The following is a 20,326-nucleotide window of genomic DNA, read 5'->3' on the forward strand; positions in this document are numbered from 1 at the left end:
TATATACATACACACACACACACACACACACACACACACACACACACACACACACACACACACACACACACACACACACACACACACACACACACACACACACACACACACACACACACACACACACACACACACACACACACAAACGTTATGGTTCACTCTTAGTTTTCCTTATCTCCACTGTGGAATGTCCATGTTGATCCTCTTGGTCTTCTTTATCCATCCACCGGTCTTCTTTGTTAGTCAGGCCTGACCCCTTCATCACGTAGTTTTTTCCTGTAATCTAATATGACTGAAGATGCAGAATTTTCTGCCAGGCCCCTTCTAATAGGGTATAACAGACTCGTTAGAACTTTGACCACACGCCCTCTAGACGGACTACATGCCCTCTATCAAATCAAAACTGGAATTTTTACTCAAAACAGAAGGTTGTAAAAGTATGCTAGACATTTATAGAATAAATCATATCTAGTTTTATGATTGTGACAAACAGTGAATTAGTTATTGATTTTTACATTTTTAAATGGCTTTTGGCGAATGTCTGTTGAATATAAAACCAACTTTACCTCGGTATATTACAAGTGGAAGTTCAAAGGGACATTAAAGCGGAATGCCAAGTTATGATGCGATTTTTGCCACAATTGTATCATGAATAACCTTTAGTGCAGAATTGCTACTATACTGATGATTTTTGGTCATAATGTAGAAATAATACCCATTTCAACTCTATAATCTAGCACATTCTCCACACAAAAACATCTTATTTCATTATTTTAAAAAGCATTTCACCAAAAACCCTCTCCATTTCCCTTTTTTTGAGCCAAGTTCATTGCATCCAGTCAACATTTCACATGACACTGCAAATCACAAACAAATCTATGTCCTAATCAAAAGGTGCAGCATAGGTCTCAAAAAAAGCCTAAACATTAATATTCTATGTCCTGAAAACCGTTCACCTACGGAGAGAGTGGTAGGCTGCTCAACTAACCTATTTAATCTATGGCAAAGCCTTAGTGATAGCGCCAGCAATATTCACAAAGGCTACTCAATGATAGAAAAATATATACCAAGAAGCATGTGCTTTTTACAACATTTACATGTCCTAATGAGCCAGTCAATGAATATATGTGCTTCTACACCTGCATTGCTTGCTGTTTGGGGTTTTAGGCTGGGTTTCTGTACAGCACTGAGATATCAGCTGATGTACGAAGGGCTATATAAATACATTTGATTTGATTTTGATATATGAATATAGCCAAAACCAATGCAATAATGCAGTAATTATTGAATCATAGATCCCAAATCACACTTGAGGTAGTGGATTGATATTGGCACTCAAACAATGTCAGTCATTCTTCAACAAGTATCCGTTGGGGAACATTTCAGCTAACTGCGGTCATTGGTAAAATGTACAGAGCAATAATGGAAAACCATTTAAAAAAGCATGAAACTAATAGCTCGCAAGTTCCATGTTGCAATATCTCGTCTAAAGGCCCTATTCACGCTGTAAAACTGAAGCGTTACAGATTCCGCTATAGAAATGTAAAGGTAATTTCCGATTGCGGTAAACGCTGCAACTTTTCAGGGAAGTCAGGAACCAATATACTCAGTCAGTTAGGAAAGCTAAGGCTAGCTTTTTCAAACAGAAATGTACTTTCTGTAGCACTAATTCCAAAAAGTTTTGGAACACTAAAGTCCATGGAGAATAAGAGCACCTCCTCCCAGCTGCCCACTGCACTGAGGCTAGGAAACACTCACCACCGATAAATCTACACTAATCGAGAATTTCAATAAGCATTTTTCTACGACTGGCCATGCTTTCCACCTGGCTACCCTTACCCTGGCCAACATCTCAGCACCCCTTGCAGCAACTTGCCCAAGTCCACCCCCCTCTTCTCCTTCACCCAAATCCAGACAGCTGGTGTTCTGAAAAGAGCTGCAAAATCTGGATCCCTACAAATCAGCTTTGCTAGACAATCTGGACCCTTTCTAAAATGATCCGCCAAAATTGTTTCAACCCCTATTAGTAGCCTATTCAACCTCTCTTTCGTATCGTCTGAGATCCCCAAAGATTGGAAAGCTGCAGCGGTCAACCCCCTCTTCAGAAGGGGGAGACACTCTAGACCTAAACTGTTATATACCTATATCCATCCTGCCATGCCTTTCTAAAATCTTCAAAAGCCAAGTTAAACAGATCACCGACCATTTCGAATCCCACCATATCTTCTCCACTATGCAATCTGGTTTCCGAGCTGGTCATGGGTGCACCTCAGCCACACTCAAGGTCCTAAATGATATCATAACCGCCATCAATAAAAGGCAGAACTGTGCAGCCGTCTTCATCGACTTGGCCAAGGCTTTCGACTCTGTCAATCACTGCGTTCTTATCGGCAGACTCAAGAGCCTTTGCTTTTCAAATGACTGCCTTGCCTGGTTCACCCACTACTTCTCAGAGTTCAGTGTGTCAAATCGGAGGGCCCGTTGTCTGGACCACTGGCAGTCTCTACAGGGGTGGCACAGGGTTCAATTCTCAGGCGGACTCTTTTCTCTGTATATATCAATGATGTCACTCTTGCTGCTGGTGATTCTCTGATACACCGCTACGCAGAGATCACCCTTCTGTATACATCTGGCCCTTCTTTGGACACTGCTAACAGACCCCCAAATGAGCTTCAACGCCATATAATACTCAAATCAAACTTTATTTGTCACATACACATGGTTTGCAGATGTTAATGCAAGTGTAGCGAAATGCTTGTGCTTCTAGTTCCCGACAATGCAGTGATAACCAACGAGTAATCTAACCTAACAATTTCACAACAACTACCTTATACACAAGTGTAAAGGGATGAAGAATATGTACATAAAAATATATGAATGAGTGATGGTACAGAACGGCATAGGCAAGATGCAGTAGATGGTATCGAGTACAGTATATACATATGAGATGAGTAATGTAGGGTATGTAAACATATAAAAGTGTCATTGTTTAAAGTGGCTAGTGACACATTTTTTACATTCATTTTTCCATTATTAAAGTGGCTGAAGTTGAGTCAGTATGTTGGCAGCAGCCACTCAATGTTAGTAGTGGCTGTTTAACAGTCTGATGGCCTTCAGATAGAAGCTGTTTTTCAGTCTCACGGTCCCAGGTTTGATGCACCTGTACTGACCTCGCCTTCTGGATGATAGCGGGGTGAACAGGCAGTGGCTCGGGTGGTTGTTGTCCTTGATGATCTTTATGGCCTTCCTGTGACATCGGGTGGTGTAGGTGTCCTGGAGGGCAGGTAGTTTGCCCCCGGTGATGCGTTGTGCAGACCTCACTACCCTCTGGAGAGCCTTACGGTTGTGGGCGGAGCAGTTGCTGTACCAGGCGGTGATACAGCCCGACAGGATGCTCTCGATTGTGCATCTGTAAAATTTTGTGAGTGCTTTTGGTGACAAGCCAAATTTCTTCAGCCTCTTGAGGTTGAAGAGGCGCTGCTGCGCCTTCTTCACCATGCTGTCTGTGTGGGTGGACCAATCCAGTTTGTCCATGATGTGTACGCCGAGGAACTTAAAACTTACTACCCTCTCCACTACTGTCCCGTCGATGTGGATAGGGGGGTGCTCCCTCTGCTGTTTCCTGAAGTCCACGATCATCTCCTTTGTTTTGTTGACATTGAGTGTAAGGTTATTTTCCTGACACCACGAAGGCCCTCACCTCCTCCCTGTAGGCCGTCTCGTCGTTGTTGGTAATCAAGCCTACCACTGTAGTGTCGTCTGCAAACTTGATGATTGAGTTGGAGGCGTGCATGGCCACGCAGTCGTGGGTGAACAGGGAGTACAGGAGAGGGCTCAGAACGCACCCTTGTGGCACCCCAGTGTTGAGGATCAGCGGGGTAGAGATGTTACCTACCCTCACCACCTGGGGGCGGCCCGTCAGGAAGTCCAGTACCCAGTTGCACAGGGCGGGGTCAAGACCCAGCGTCTCGAGCTTGATGACGAGTTTGGAGGGTACTATGGTGTTAAATGCTGAGCTGTAGTTGATGAACAGCATTCTCACTTAGGTATTCCTCTTGTCCAGATGGGTTAAGGCAGTGTGCAGTGTGGTTGCGATTGCGTCGTCTGTGGACCTATTGGGGCGGTAAGCAAATTGGAGTGGGTCTAGGGTGTCAGGTAGGGTGGAGGTGATATGGTCCTTGACTAGTCTCTCAAAGCACTTCATGATGATGGAAGTGAGTGCTACGAGGCGGTAGTCGTTTAGCTCAGTTACCTTAGCTTTCTTGGGAACAGGAACAATGGTGGCCGGATAAGGATTGATTGAATGTCTGTAAACACACCAGCCAGCTGGTCTGCGCATGCTCTGAGGACGAGGCTGGGGATGCCGTCTGGGCCTGCAGCCTTGCGAGGGTTAACACGTTTAAATGTTTTACTCACGTCGGCTGCAGTGAAGGAGAGTCCGCAGGTTTTGGTAGCTGGCCGTGTCAGTGGCACTGTATTGTCCTCAAAGCGAGCAAAGAAGTTATTTAGTCTGTCTGGGAGCAAGACATCCTGGTCCACGACGGGGCTGGTTTTCTTTTTGTAATCCGTGATTGACTGTAGACCCTGCCACATACCTCTTGTGTCTGAGCCGTTGAATTGCAACTCTACTTTGTCTCTATACTGACGCTTAGCTTGTTTGATTGCCTTGGAGGGAATAACTACACTGTTTGTATTCGGTCATGTTTCCGGTCACCTTGCTCTGATTAAAAGCAGTGGTTCGCGCTTTCAGTTTCGCGCAAATGCTGCCATCAATCCACAGTTTGGGAATGTTTTAATAGTTGCTGTGGGTACGGCATCGCCGATGCACTTGCTAATAAACTCACTCACCGAATCAGCGTATTCGTCAATGTTGTTGTTTGACGCAATGCGGAACATATCCCAATCCACGTGATCGAAGCAATCTTGAAGCGTGGAATCAGATTCGTCGGACCAGCGTTGAACAGACCTGAGCACGGGAGCTTCCTGTTTTAGTCTTTGTCTATAGGCAGGGAGCACAAAAATGGAGTCGTGGTCAGCTTTTCCGAAAGGAGGGCAGGGGAGGGCCTTATATGCGTCACGGAAGTTAGAATAACAATGATCCAGGGTTTTGCCAGCCAGCACAATCGATATGCTGATAGAATTTAGGGAGTCTTGTTTTCAGATTAGCCGTGTTAAAATCCCCAGCTACAATGAATGCAGCCTCAGGATATGTGGTTACCAGTTTACATAGAGTCAAATGAAGTTCGTTCAGGGCTATCGATGTGTCTGCTTGGGGGGAAATATATGCGGCTGTGATTATAATCGAAGAGAATTCTCTTGGTAGATAATGCGGTCGACATTTGATTGTGAGGAATTCTAAGTCAGGTGAACAGAAGGACTTGAGTCCCTGTATGTTGTTATGATCACACCACGTCTCGTTAATCATAAGGCATACCTCCCCGCCCCTCTTCTTACCAGAAAGATGCTTGTTTCTGTCGGCGCGATGCGTGAAGAAACCAGCTGGCTGTACCGACTCCGATAGCGTGTCTCGAGTGAGCCATGTTTCCGTGAAGCACAGAACGTTACAATCTCTTATGTCTCTCTGGAATGCTACCCTTGCTCGGATTTCATCTACCTTGTTGTCAAGAGACTGGACATACGGCGTCGTTGTTTTGGTTCGCCGGCTGGGATCTGATCCATTGTCCTGGGTGGTGGGCAAAACAGAGGATCTGCTCCGGGGAAGTCGTATTCCTGGTCGTAATGATGGTGAGTTGACATTGCTCTTATATCCAATAGTTCCTCCCGACTGTATGTAATAAAACCTAAGATTACCTGGGGTACCAATGTAAGAAATAACCTGCAGGCCACTCCTTCTGTGGCCTGCAACTGCATTTCAATGCTAGTTAAACTAAGTGCATGCTCTTTAACCGATTGCTGCCTGCACCCGCCCGACTAGCATCACTACTCTGGACGGTTCTGACTTAGAATATGTGGGCAACTACAAATACCTAGGTGTCTAGCTAGACTGTAAACTCTCCTTCCAGACTCACATTAAGCATCTCCAATCCAAAATTAAATCTAGAATCGGCTTCCTATTTCGCAACAAAGCCTCCTTCACTCATGCTGCCAAACATACCCTCATAAAACTGACTATCCTACCGATCCTTGACTTCGGCGATGTCATTTACAAATTAGCCTCCAACACTCTACTCAGCAAATTGGATGCGGTCTATTACAGTGCCATCCGTTTTGTCACCAAAGCCCCATATACTACCCACCACTGCGATCTGTATGCTCTCATTGGCTGGCCCTCACTACATATTCGTCGCCAAACCCACTGGCTCCAGGTCATATATAAGTCTTCGCTAAGTAAAGCCCCGCCTTATCTTAGCTCACCATAACACCCACCCGTAGCACGCGCTCCAGCAGGTATATTTCACTGGTCATCCCCAAAGCCAACACTTCCTTTGGCCGCCTTTCCTTACAGTTCTCTGCTGCCAATGACTGGAACAAATTGGAAAATCACTGAAGCTGGAGACTTGGATCTCCCTCTCTAACTTTAAGCATCAGCTGTCAGAGCAGCTCACAGATCACTGCACCTGTACATAGCACATCTGTAAATAACACACCCAACTACCTCATCCCCATATTATTACTCACCCTCATGCTCTTTTGCACCCCAGTATCTCTACTTGCACATCATCTGCACATCTATCACTAAAGTATAAATGCTAAATTGTAATTATTTCACCTCTATGGTCTATTTATTGCCTTACCTCCCTACTCTTCTACATTTGCACACACTGTACATAGATTTTTCTATTGTGTTATTGACTGTACGTTTGTTTATGTGTAACTCTGTTGTTGTTTTTGTCCCACTGCTTTGCTTTATCTTGGCCAGGTCGCAGTTGTAAATGATGACTTGTTCTCAACTGGCCTACGTGGTTAAATAAATATATAAATAATGTTGGCTCAATTGTAGTCTCTGCTAAAGAGGGAACATTGACATTTGTACTGACCTCTTTCTGACTTCCCCTGGTATGAAATCATGGACTTGTATTAACTTAGGTCTCTATCCAACCCGCATCGTGCAAGTTCAGCTTTACATTTTTAAATCAACGTTCCCGCTTTTTTTAATGACTTGTTAAACAAAATCATTTTATCTGAGCAATTCTTTTAGTATAAAATACCATTTCCCACCAAAAATAGAAAACAATATAGCTCAGTATTTGTATGATTTATTTTAGTTGTTTTTGCTCATCTTTATAAAGTGTGCCAACAATTTCAGTCGTGATTGTATCTATCAATGACCACAGTATGGCACTCTATCAAAACAGTGTTATGCTTAACCGTTTAGTGATTTATAAAATGCCTGCCACCATTAACACACATATTTAACTGATGCTGCAACAAGCCATAAAGAAGGCTATTCCAAGATCCTATAAACATGTCACCTGAAACTTACTACCAGGAGTGAACACAATTTTAAAGACTGGGTCTTGTACAGTAATCTGAGAAATGTGTTGTCTTCATGTCACACGGTGTGGTCAGGAGTATGGCGAGGTTGTCATATCGATGTCAGACCCCCGCTCCCCCTACCATCACTTTCAGCATGTTGCAAGTTCATCATGTCAGTTAAGTCTCCTCCTGCACCCTTCCCTCATCCAGCAGTCTTGCCCTCTCTGCTGGGTTGCCCTCCTCTTCCTCCACCATGTTGGCGCAGCACGGAATCTTGGCCAGCAGGGGGCGATGAAGCCCATTATACAGCGCTGCACCCACCAACAACACAATGAAACCCAGAACCTGTAAACCATGGAACTGCTCCCAGCCCAGAGCCAGACTGACCACCCAGATGACCACGGTGCGCAGACTGTCCAGCACCATGCGCGTGGTGGCACTGATTTCCTTGGTGACGGAGATGCCGGCGAAGTTGAAGAAGGCGATGGACACTGTGTTGCCGAGCAACGCCAGGACGATCATGGGATTGTGGCCGATCTGGCAGAAGGCGTCCAGCGCGTCCTCGAGAACGTGTCGGGGGTTGTTGCTAAAGCTCCCCACCGGGATGTAGAAAAAGGGGATGAGGAGCAGCGAGAGGATGAAGAAGCCAAAGAACCCTAGAGAGATGGAGGAGAAGAAGGCTGGATGAATTACTAACGAGCTACAAACATTCTGTCTTTGATACGGCACTAAAGGTGACAACACAGACATTATGATTATTTCCACAGAAACAAAAGAGACATGTCAAACAGGTTACTAAGTACTACTTACACATGTAAAAATCTGGTTGATACGCTTGCATATCTTAACTGTAAGCTTCACTCTCAAAGCTGTACAAACACCATTGCTACATTCTGTAGCTAGAGTTATACATTAACCCAATGCATACACCCAGAAACGTATATGTTCACTTTACCTTCAGTGCCCACTGCCCGTAAAGGATGAACGTCGTGCTTGTAGACAAACTTCTCCTCCAGAACCATCTGGACAGCCGCAATGACCTGGGCCATGATGATCAGAAGGTCACCTGGGGGTCAGAAGAGATGGGTAAGGCCTTTACATGGTAGTTCCTCATTGGATATTTGTTTTGGCAAGATGTTGCTGCTGAGGGAAAACCAGTCTCTGGAGAAGCAAAATGTAAATAGTAAAAAGTAAATATTGACTCCAACTCAATCATGGGCCTTGTTTGGATTGAACACCACTCAAATATATCCTTCCTTCCAACTTTCCTTTGGGTAATCACTGATCAGACTACACTTATTTTTTAGGTTGTAGGTCAGCTTTAATATTACAGATACAGTTGAAGTCGGAAGTTCACATACACCTTAGCCAAATACATTTAAACTCATACACTACATACACTCAATTAGTATTTGGTAGCATTGCCTTTAAATTGTTTAACATGGGTCAAACGTTTCGGAGAGCCTTTCACAAGCTTCCCACAATAAGTTGGGTGAACTTTGTCCCCTTCCTCCTGACAGAGCTGGTGTAACTGAGTCAGGTTTGTAGGTCTCCTTGCTCGCACACGCTTTTTCAGTTCAGCCCACACATTTTCTATAGGATTGAGGTCAGGGCTTTGTGATGTCCACTCCAATACGTTGACTTTATTGTCCTTAAGCCATTTTGCCACAACTTTGGAAGTATGCTTGGGGTGGGCCACTGTCCATTTGGAAGACCCATTTGCGACCAAGCTTTAACTTCATGACTGATGTCTTGAGATGTTGCTTCAATATATCCACATAATTTTCCTTCCTCATGTAGCCATCTATTTTGTGAAGTGCACCAGTCCCTCCTGCAGCAAAGCACCCCCACAACTTGATGCTGCCACCCCCGTGCTTCACGGTTGGGATGGTGTTCTTGTAAGCCTTTTTTCCTCCAAACATAACAATGGTCATTATGGCCAAACAGTTCTATTTTTGTTTCATCAGACCAGAGGACATTTCTCCAAAAAGTACGATCTTTGTCTCCATGTACAATTGTAAACCGTAGTTTGGCTTTTTTTATGGCAGTTTTTGAGCAGTGGCTTCTTCCTTGCTGAGGAACCTTTCAGGTTGTCGATATAGGACTAATTTTACTGTGGATAAAGATACAGAAGTATCTGTTTCCTCCAGCATCTTCACAAGGTCCTTTGCTGCTGTTCTGGGATTGATTTGCACTTTTCGCACCAAAGTACGTTCATCTCTGGGAGACAGAACGCATCTCCTTCCTGAGCGGTACGACGGCTGCGTGGTCCCATGGTGTTTATACTTGCATACTATTTTTTGTACATATGAACGTGATACCGTCAAGCGTATGGAAATTGCTCCCAAGGATGAACCAGACTTGTGGAGGTCTCCAATTGTTTTTCTGAGGTCTTGGCTGATTTATTTTGATTTTCCAATGATGTCAAACAAAGAGGCACTGAGTTTGAAGGTAGGCCTTGAAATACATCCCCAGGTACACCTCCAATTGACTCAAATTATGGCAATTAGCCTATCAGAAGCTTCTAAAGCCAAGCTGTTTAAAGGCACAGTCAACTTAGTGTAAGTAAACTTCTGACCCACTGGAATTGTGATACAGTGAATTATAAGTCTGTAAACAATTGTTGGAAAAATTACTTGTGTCATGCACAAAGTAGATGTCCAAACCGACTTGCCAAAGCTATAGTTTGTTAACAAGAAATTCGTGGAGTGGTTAAAAAACGAGTTTTAATGATTCCAACCTAAGTGTATGTAAACTTCTGACTTCAACTGTAGATTGTGGCTGCTATCAATGTAATTGTCTGCATCATTTCCAATCCCACATTCATACACACACACACACAAACTCAGCAAAAAAAGAAACATCCTCTCACTGTCAACTGCATTTATTTTCAGCAAACTTAACGTGTAAATATTTGTATGAACATAACAGGATTCAACAACTGAGACAAACTGAACAAGTTTCACAGACATGTGACTAACAGAAATTGAATAATGTGTCTCTGAACAAAGGGAGGATCAAAATCAAAAGTAACAGTCAATGCAGCTGGTGGCCACACCAGATACTAAGTACTGCAGTGCATCTCCCCCTCATGGACTGCACCAGATTTGCCAGTTCTTGCTGTGAGATGTTACCCCACTCTTCCACCAAGGCACCTGCAAGTTCCCGGACATTTCTGGGGGGGAATGGCCCTAGCCCTCACCCTCCGATCCAACAGGTCCCAGACGTGATCAATGGGATTGAGATCCAGGCTCTTCGCTGGCCATGGCAGTACACTGACATTCCTGTCTTGCAGGAAATCACACACAGAACAAGCAGTATGGCTGGTGGCATTGTCATGCTGGAGGGTCATGTCAGGATGAGCCTGCAGGAAGGGTACCACATGAGGGAGGAGGATTTCGTCCCTGTAACACACAGCGTTGAGATTGCCTGAAATGACAGCAAGCTCAGTCTGATGTTGCTGTGACACACCACCCCAGACCATGACGGACCCTCCACCTCCAAATCGATCCCGCTCCAGAGTACAGGCCTCGGTGTAACGCTCATTCCTTCGACGATAAACGCAAATCCGACCATCACCCCTGGTGAGACAAAACCGGACTCTTCAGTGAAGAGCACTTTTTGCCAGTCCTGTCTGATCCAGCGACGGTGGGTTTGTACCCGTAGTCGACGTTGTTGCCGGTGGCGTCTGGTGAGGACCTGCCTTACAACAGGCCTACAAGCCCACAGTCCAGCCTCTCTCAGCCTATTGCGGACAGTCTGAGCACTGATAGAGGGATTGTGCGTTCCTGGTGTAACTCGGGCAGTTGTTGTTGTTGACGTCCTGTACCTGATCAGCTGTCCGTCCTGTCTCCCTGTAGCGCTGTCTTAGGCATCTCACAGTACGGACATGGCAATTTATTGCCCTGGCCACATCTGCAGTCCTCATGCCTCCTTGCAGCATGCCTAAGGCACGTTCACACAGATGATCAGGGACTCTGGGCATCTTTCTTTTTTGTGTTTTTCAGAGTCAGTAGAAAGGCCTCTTTAGTGTCCTAAGTTTTCATAACCGTGACCCTTAATTGCCTACTGTCTGTAAGCTGATAGTGTCTTAACGACCGTTCCACAGGTGCATGTTCATTAATTGTTTATGGTTCATTGAACAAGCATGGAAAACAGTGTTTAAACCCTTTACAATGAAGATCTGTGAAGTTATTTGGATTTTTACAAATGATCTTTTCAAGACAGGGTCCTGAAAAAGGGACATTTCTTTTTTTGCTGAGTTTACATGAAATGAGTTGCAAAATGAATAGGAAATATAGTCAAGACGTTGACAAGGTTATAAATAATGATTTTTAATTGAAGGAATAAATTGTGTCCTTCAAACTCCGCTTTTGTCAAAGAATCCTCCATTTGCAGCAATTACAGCCTTGCAGACCTTTGGCATTCTAGTTGTCAATTTGTTGAGGTATTCTGAAGAGATTTCACCCTATGCTTCCTGAAGCACCTCCCACAAGTTGGATTGGCTTGACGGGCACTTCTTACGTACCAACAGGTCAATAGGGTTGAGATCCGGTGACTGTGCTGGCCACTCCATTATAGACAGAATACCAGCCGACTGCTTCTTCCCTAAATAGTTCTTGCATAGTTTGGAGCTGTGCTTTGGGTCATTGTCCTGTTGTAGGAGGAAATTGGCGCCAATGAAGCCCCGTCAACAGGGTATGGCACGGCGTTGCAAAATGGAGTGATAGCCTTCCTTCTTCAAGATCCCTTTTACCCTGTACAAATCTCCCACTTTACCACCACGAAAGCAGCCCCAGACCATCACATTGCCTCCACCATGCTTGACAGATGCACTCCTCTAGCATCTTTTCATTTTTTCTGCATCTCACGAATGTTCTTCTTTGTGATCCGAACGCCTCAAACTTACATTTGTCTGTCAATAACACTTTTCTCCAATCTTCCTCTGTCCAGTATCTGTGTTCTTTTGCCCATTTTAATATTTTATTTTTATTGGCCAGTCTGAGATATGGCTTTTTCCTTTGCAACTCTGCCTGGAAGGCCAGCATCTCGGAGTCGCCTCTTCACTGTTGACGTTGAAACTGGTGTTTTGCAGGTACTAATTAATGAAGCTGCCAGTTGAGGACTTGTGAGGTGTCTGTTTCTCAAACTAGACACTAATGTACTTGTCCTCTTGCTCAGTTGTGCACCGGGGCCTCCCACGCCTCTAACTATTCTGGTTAAAGTCAGTTTGTGCTGTTCTGTGAAGGGAGAAGTACACAGCGTTGTACGAGATCTTCAGGTTTCTTGGCAATTTCTCTCATGGAATAGCCTTCATTTCCCAGAACAAGAAAAGACTGCCGAGTTTCAGAAGAAAGTCCTTTGTTTCTGGCCAGTTTGAGCCTGTAATCGAACACATAAATGCTGAGGCTCCAGATACTTAACTAGTCTAAAGAAGGCCAGTTTTATTGCTTATTTAAATCAGAACAGTTTTCTGCTGTGCTAACATAATTGCAAAGGGTTTTCTAATGATCAATTAGCCTTTTAAAATGATAAACTTGGATTAGCTAACACAACGTGCCATTGGAACACATCAGTGATGGCTGTTGCTGATAATGGACCTCTGTACGCCTACGTAGACATTCCATTAAAAATCATCAGTTTCCAGCTACAATAGTCATTTACAACATTAACAATGTCTACACTGTAATTCTGATCAATTTGATTTTAAATGGACCAAAAAAAATGTGCTTTCTTTCAAAAACAAGGACATTTCTAAGCGACCCCAAACTTTTGAACGGTAGTGTGTGTGTGATATATACACACACACATTCCCCCTTTATTCTTTTCCCCTTACCGTACCACCCCTCCCCTAATTGGAGCAAACTAATGGACAACAACACTTAAGCTTACACTTACAGCTTTGGAAAGCTTGCGTTCACATATACAATCATGAGTTAGATCTGTGAATAATTCAAGTGTGGAAGAAGGGAAAGATTATTTTCGATCAGGACCCTAACTTTGCCACTAAGTGGCTACTCATTATCCTCTTAACAACGTGTTCTAACCCAGGCATACCTGTGACACAGGAAGTATTCCCTTCCAACCCACCATTCTTTCTCTCTTACCAGTGATGACCTCGCTGAGTTTGTGTGAGTCGTCCTTGTTTCCACTTATGAAGTCGGCCAGGCCCACCATCACCAGGCCCAGAATAGTGACAAAGATGCCCGTCCACTGACTGGCCACCAGGCGGCGCCCCAGGAAAGCCACCGACAGCAGGCCCGTGAAGATGATCACCGCCCCACGCAGCATCTGGAAGCTGGAGGCACTCGTCATGTTCAGGGCTGGGGAGAAAGGATAGAGTCACAGAGGGTAACAGACAGACCTTGGTTCAAATAGGATTTGGTTTATTTCTTGTTCCAGGCTGTATCACAACCGGACGTGATTGGCCCAGCATCGTCTGGGTTTGGCCGGTGTTGGCTGTCATTGTAAATAAGAATTTGTCCTAAACTGACTTGCCCAGTTAAAAGAAAGGTTAAAATAAATAAATAAATAAATATATACATACATACATACATACATACATACATACATACATACATACATACATACATACATACATACATACATACATACATACATACATACATACATACATACATACATACACACACACACTACTCTGGATGGTTCTGACTTATAATATGTGGACAACTACAAATACCTAGGTGTCTGGCTAGACTGTAAACTCTCCTTCCAGACTCACATTAAGCATCTCCAATCCAAAATGAAATCTAGAATCGGCTTCCTATTTCGCAACAAAGCATCCTTCACTCATGCTGCCAAATATACCCTTGTAAAACTGACCATCCTACCGTACCTCGACTTCGGCGATGTCATTTACAAAATAGCCTCCAACACTCTACTCAACAAATTGGATGCAGTCTATCACAGTGCCATCCGTTTTGTCACCAAATCCCCATATACTACCCACCACTGCGACCTGTACGCCCTCGTTGGCTGGCCCTCGCGTCATACTCGTCACCAAACCCACTGGCTCCAGGTCATCTACAAGTCTCTGCTAGGTAAAGCCCTGCCTTATCTCAGCTCACTGGTCACCATAGCAGCACCCACCCGTAGCACGCGCTCCAGCAGGTATATCTCACTGGTCATCCCCAAAGCCAATTCTTCCTTTGGCCGCCTTTCCTTCCAGTTCTCTGCTGCCAATGACTGGAACGAACTGCAAAAAACACTGAGGCAGGAGACTCATATCTCCCTCACTAGCTTTAAGCACCAGCTGTCAGAGCAGCTCACAGATCACAGCACCTGTACATAGCCCATCCAACTACCTCATCCCATACTGTATTTATCTTGCTCCTTTGCACCCCAGTATCTCTACTTGCACTTTCATCTTCTGCACATCTACCATTCCAGTGTTTAATTGCTATATTGTAATTACTTCGCCACCATGGCCTATTTATTGCCTTACCTCCCTTATCCTAACTCATTTGCACATGCTGTATATAGACTTTCCTACTGTATTACTGACTGTATGTTTGTTTATCCCATGTGTAACTCTGTGTTGTTGTATGTGTCGAACTGCTATGCTTTATCTTGGCCAGGTCGCAGTTGCAAATGAGAACTTGTTCTCAACTAGCCTACCTGGATAAATAATGGTGAAATGAAAAATATATATATATAACAATAGCCTGCCTGGAGTGGCAGATGGGTGGGGGTTGCACTTTTGGAACTATCCAATTGTCTCAACTGGCAATTAATTTCTGGCAAAAGAAAGCAAATACTAATTGATCCCAGGTCCACAGACAGTCAGCACAAACTTTCAGTATGATGACCCAGAAATCGAGACTTCTCGGTTATTGTGTTCCAGTTCCTTAAAACAAATGGGAGACACTTCACAAGAACTTAAAGGGGAATACAGTTTAAAATTGTGCCTCTGACGATAATATTTTATAGATCATTTGGACTTTCTTGCAGTTTTTGAAGAATATTTTGTAAGAATCAAACTTGGAAGCCCTTTTTGGTGTGAATTGTCAAATTATGAAAATATTATGTAAAGTGCGATGAAATTAAATGGCGGCCCAAGCAGCGAGCGACACATTCCCAGAAAACTCTGGAGCACACTGCAACACAAAATGAAGATAAATATCTAGGATGTTGGGATCACGTACCAACATACATGATGGAGGTAGCGGTCATGTCACAGAGGGCAGGGGGGAGGAAGAGGAGGGGGTTGAAGCTCTGGCCCGTGTTCATCTTGGGCTCTGGTCTTCGTCTGTCGTGACAAAGCAGCATGTGGAAGACGGCCAGACAACTGAGCTCCCCCAGGAACATCCCTACGGCCTAGAGAGAGAGAGAGGGAGAGATAGAGCGATGGGGGGGGGGGGGTAGCAGTGAGCCAGAGACACACAGTTGAGACAATGACAGCATTTAGGAACCTTCCCATCAACACGGTTGATAAACATCAAGTAATAAAGTTAGGTCTAGCTTATATAGTTATATTCAGTGTTTTTTTATGAGGGGAAGGGAGACTGTACCTGTACAAACGGGTGGTTGAATGTGTGTTCAGTGGAGTCTTTGCAACCCTTTGCGGAGAACATGTCAGCCCATCTGAGGGAGAACAAGAGAAAGTTTATTAAGTTTGGTCAAGAATGTCACACTAACAGAGTCAGAAACCAGAGACCAATCTGTCTCCTTTCAAATACTTGCGCTTGATTGAGCTTGCTTTGCGCAATGGAACCAACAATATAGTCCCAAAAGTTCAAACCACACCCATCTGGCACTCCAGGCAGACTCAATCAAATGCTCAAAGTATGATACGGTGACAAAGGGGTTAATGAGTGACTTAGTCATCTGTGCCTAGCTACCTGAACACCCGCTGACTTTTATAGTCCAATAGGCCTAATCAGTAGAGGCATGACCAGCATGTGAGTTCTCCTTGCTGATTGAATATAGACTAAGGGCTGTGGTCACAGCACCTCACAAAGTGATGATGTGGCCCTTTCCTCACAGTAGCAGTCTGCGCTCCATATCACCACTGTACCCAGTTGAGTAACTGTTTGATTGACTGAATTTAGCTGTTGATCTGAGGAAGTTTTACATTCACACATTGCCAAGTCCAATAACATATACAGTTGGTTAAATCAACTCAAAGGTCTACTGACATCTACATTTTTAATCAACAAGAGAAAACTGTTCTCAGTTCAAGATAACATTCTCCTCAGTGAAGCACAGACAGTGAAGTGTTTGGTTTCTGGTGACTGCTCTGGAAAGAAGCCCAAAGAAAGCAGATGAAACGTGATCTCTCTATTTGCTACATTGTCTCATTGCACTGAGCAAGAGCAACCATGTATTTTATACAGTATTCCAGTACAGTTGTGATTTGAGACATACTGATGGGACTTGCCAGACTAGACCACGTTGATAAAGTGCCATTTCCACATGACATAAAAGAGCACACGGTAGCACAACTACGACCTATAGGCCCAGTCTATATCACATTTTGCATGACAGCAAAAGAGAAGTTGAGACGCCAAGCCATAGTTTAGAGAAGTCTGCTTCTTTTGTGGCAACAAAGCAAATGTGATTTGCAGAGACAGCAGTGTCCTCGCGCTTCATGTCATCAAAATACATGTATTAATCAACAGTGACGCAAGAGCACGTGAAAGGTTTCCCTCCCTGTGTTTGGCACTTGTCTAATGTCTAGCAATTTCACAATTTCAAATTTAGTCATATATTGCATTTAGGCTACACCTAAGCTAAGCTAGTAAGCAAACATACAGCTTCTAATTCTCAACCAGTCATTGTTTACAGACAGATTGGCTCATTACTGACCAAAGCAATTTAAAACAGGCATTTAGGCCTACAATGGCATCATGGAAATCTAGCTTTTTCCCAAAAGTGCAATAAAATGTCAAGTAGCCTCGCCTAACTTAGCCTACTGTAAAATATATAAAGAGATTGAGCCATAATAATTCAGTTCACAAGGATTCAACAGTGTAATAAACATTGTGGCCCAAATCTTGATGTCTAGGAGAGTGGTCACCAACCTTTTGAGTCAAGATCACTTTCTGAGTCAAAATGCAAGAAAGAGATCTACTGCTCGGATTTATTTTTAACATGTCTTAAATGTAAGCCTATGCAACATTATCCAATTAAAAACAGTTCTGTAACAATGAGGTTTGTGCAGTAGGCTATAGGCCCAATACAGTATCACTGCATATTGGCTAAGCTTGAATTTCCCTGCCAATGTTCTTCTCAGACCATTTTGAAATTATATTTTTAAAAAAATTGTAGGTATATGAGAACATTGGTAATACATAATTTGTTGTATTACTTTTGAGACACAGCTGAGTGAGCATAATAATTGTATTTTTACTGGACTGATGGCCTGCATCTGATGGTCAGTATGAGAGGAGGGAGCAGCGGTGAGGTTGCCTCTCACCCGACTCACAGTGCCTCCTCTCTCTCCCGCCATAGGCTGAGAAAAGGGGACACAGTCTTCCAGCTGATGGTGAAACTTAAATCGCACTGCATTACTTGTGCCTCCTGCGCCAATTCATGTTGTTACTCCTATAACCAGAGAAAGTGAAATATTCCTCGATTTTAACAAATACACAAGCCACAAATAATAACAACGCAAGCTTATCAAAACACTGCTATACGCATTCATTACAGCTGCAGTGCTGGTAACGCAATTTATGACTAGTAAAACTGTTGAAAAAAAGTGACTGCTCTGATCGACAATTTAAACATGAACTTACTCATATTGTGATTAAGTTAAGTTTGCTCAAGAATGTCACACTAACAGAGTCAGAAACCAGAGACCAATCTGTCTCCTTTCAAATACTTGCGCTTGATTGAGCTTGCTTTGAACAATGGAACCAACCCAAAAATTCAAACCACACCCATCTTGCACTCCAGGCAGACTCAATCAAATGCTCAAAGTATGATACGGTGACATAGAGGTTAATGAGTGACTTAGTCGTCTGTGTCGCGGTTTTAAAAAGATTTCAAATCTCACATTATCAACTTTGCTGTACGTTTGAGTATTCTTTTTACAGTCTATCGCTCAAGGAAACTGCAGACTGTGATCTAAACTATCGGATTGGCCAGCGGTAGAACTATAGGTCCACCTAATTTGCTCTCTGGGACTACCGGGTAGGTAAAGTTCTATCTTCAATGGTTCAAAATGGGAACACTTTGCCTTCCCGACGCTAGGACTGCTGAATCAAGCGCACCTACCGCGAAACGAATAACACAATTAGGGACCCAAGGCTTTATCGTTTTTTTTTTTTACATACATGTTTGTTGAACGAATAGGAATGGCTTTGCGATCAACCAGATGTTCAACACTGGCCTATGCCATTGGCTACATCGTAGACCGTGAAATCAATTGACAACATGAATGAAGCGTTCACTTACTTTGCCGATAGCGTGTTGATAGAGCCGGTTGTGAGCATAAGACCCGCAAGAAAGAGTTGATACTTTGTCCAAGCCATGTTGGACGTGCCGGGATAGAAAATACAACTACGATATACTTTATTTCAAACGCAGCGACTTGTGTTCACTATTTCTGCCTAAAGGAATTAAATCACATGACTTCGAGTGTGTCAGCTGACCGAGTGCGCACAAGCAGTTAAAGGATAGTTCGTTTCCTGTTGTGGTTTTGTCATTCAGTCCGAAGGACTGTAGGTTTTGTTCCCAAAAAACGACCTTTAGACACATACGATTATAATGTATCAGGGGCTAGCTTGTCTAACTATCTTAGCTGGCATGCCTCCTGGCATGGTTGGTAGACTTAAGAAAAGCAAGCAATAACTAAATGTACTGAATAAGATTCACATTCCTTTAAATATTTTACCCAGATTTTTAGCAGAGATGCAGAGAAGCATATTTAGTTTCTTAAATAAACACGAGTCAGTAGGATACAGACAGTTTAAGAGGTATGCTTAGATATGCAAAACAATTTACATATTTCACTGCTCTATTTCACTAGGATGAGTCGCACAGAAAATGCCATAACTCAGACTGGCCAATGAAAAGATTAAGATGGGCAAAAGAAGGCATCTGTTTCTCAAACAAGACACTAATGTACTTGTCCTCTTGCTCAGTTGTGCACCGGGGCCTCCCACTCTTTCTATTCTGGTTAGGGCAAGTTTGCGCTGTCCTGTGAAGGGAGAAGTACACCACGTTGTACGAGATCTTCAGTTTGTTGGCAATTTCTTGCATGGAGTAGCCTTCATTTCTCAGAACAAGAATAGACTGATGAGTTTCAGAAGAAAAGTATTTGTTTCTGGCCATTTTGAGCCTGTAATCGAACCTACAAATGCTTATGCTCCAGATACTCAACTAGTCTAAATGTAACGGATGTGAAATGGCTAGCTAGTTAGCGGTGGTGAGCACTAATAGCGTTTCAATTAGTTACGTCACTCGCTTTGAGACCTTGAAGTAGTGGTTCCCCTTGCTCTGCAAGGGCCGCAGCCTTTGTGGAGCGATGGGTAACGATGCTTCGTGGGTGACTATTGTTGATGTGTGCAGATGGTCCCTGGTTCGCGCGAGGGGATGCCATAAAGTTATACTGGTACATTGATGCTGTTGACCCGGATCACTGGTTGCTGCGGAAAAGGAGGAGGTCGAAAGGGGGGTGAGTGTAACGGATGTGAAATGGCTAGCTAGTTAGCGGTGGTGCGCACTAATAGCGTTTCAATTAGTTACGTCACTCGCTTTGAGACCTTGAAGTAGTGGTTCCCCTTGCTCTGCAAGGGCCGCAGCCTTTGTGGAGCGATGGGTAACGATGCTTCGTGGGTGACTATTGTTCATGTGTGCAGATGGTCCCTGGTTCGCGCGAGGGGATGCCATAAAGTTATACTGGTACATTGATGCTGTTGAC

The 20,326-nt window shown here is 43.8% G+C and overlaps 1 protein-coding gene across 1 annotated transcript; it reads right to left on the minus strand.

Annotated features, from left to right (window-relative positions):
- Positions 1 to 7,197: 7,197 nt before the first annotated feature.
- On the minus strand, positions 7,198 to 19,081 carry LOC120024129 (solute carrier family 35 member F6-like). The gene is made up of 6 exons (XM_038968278.1): positions 18,859 to 19,081; positions 15,972 to 16,044; positions 15,606 to 15,777; positions 13,545 to 13,760; positions 8,393 to 8,503; positions 7,198 to 8,093 (listed from the first exon to the last, which is right to left on the minus strand). Exons 1-6 carry the CDS (start codon positions 18,933 to 18,935, stop codon positions 7,615 to 7,617), a joined length of 1,128 nt encoding a protein of 375 aa, XP_038824206.1. The 5' UTR covers positions 18,936 to 19,081; the 3' UTR covers positions 7,198 to 7,614.
- Between the last annotated feature and the right edge of the window lie 1,245 nt (positions 19,082 to 20,326).

This window comes from Salvelinus namaycush, chromosome 29 (genome assembly GCF_016432855.1).
Source record: "Salvelinus namaycush isolate Seneca chromosome 29, SaNama_1.0, whole genome shotgun sequence".
Classification (NCBI taxonomy): Eukaryota; Metazoa; Chordata; class Actinopteri; order Salmoniformes; family Salmonidae; genus Salvelinus; species Salvelinus namaycush.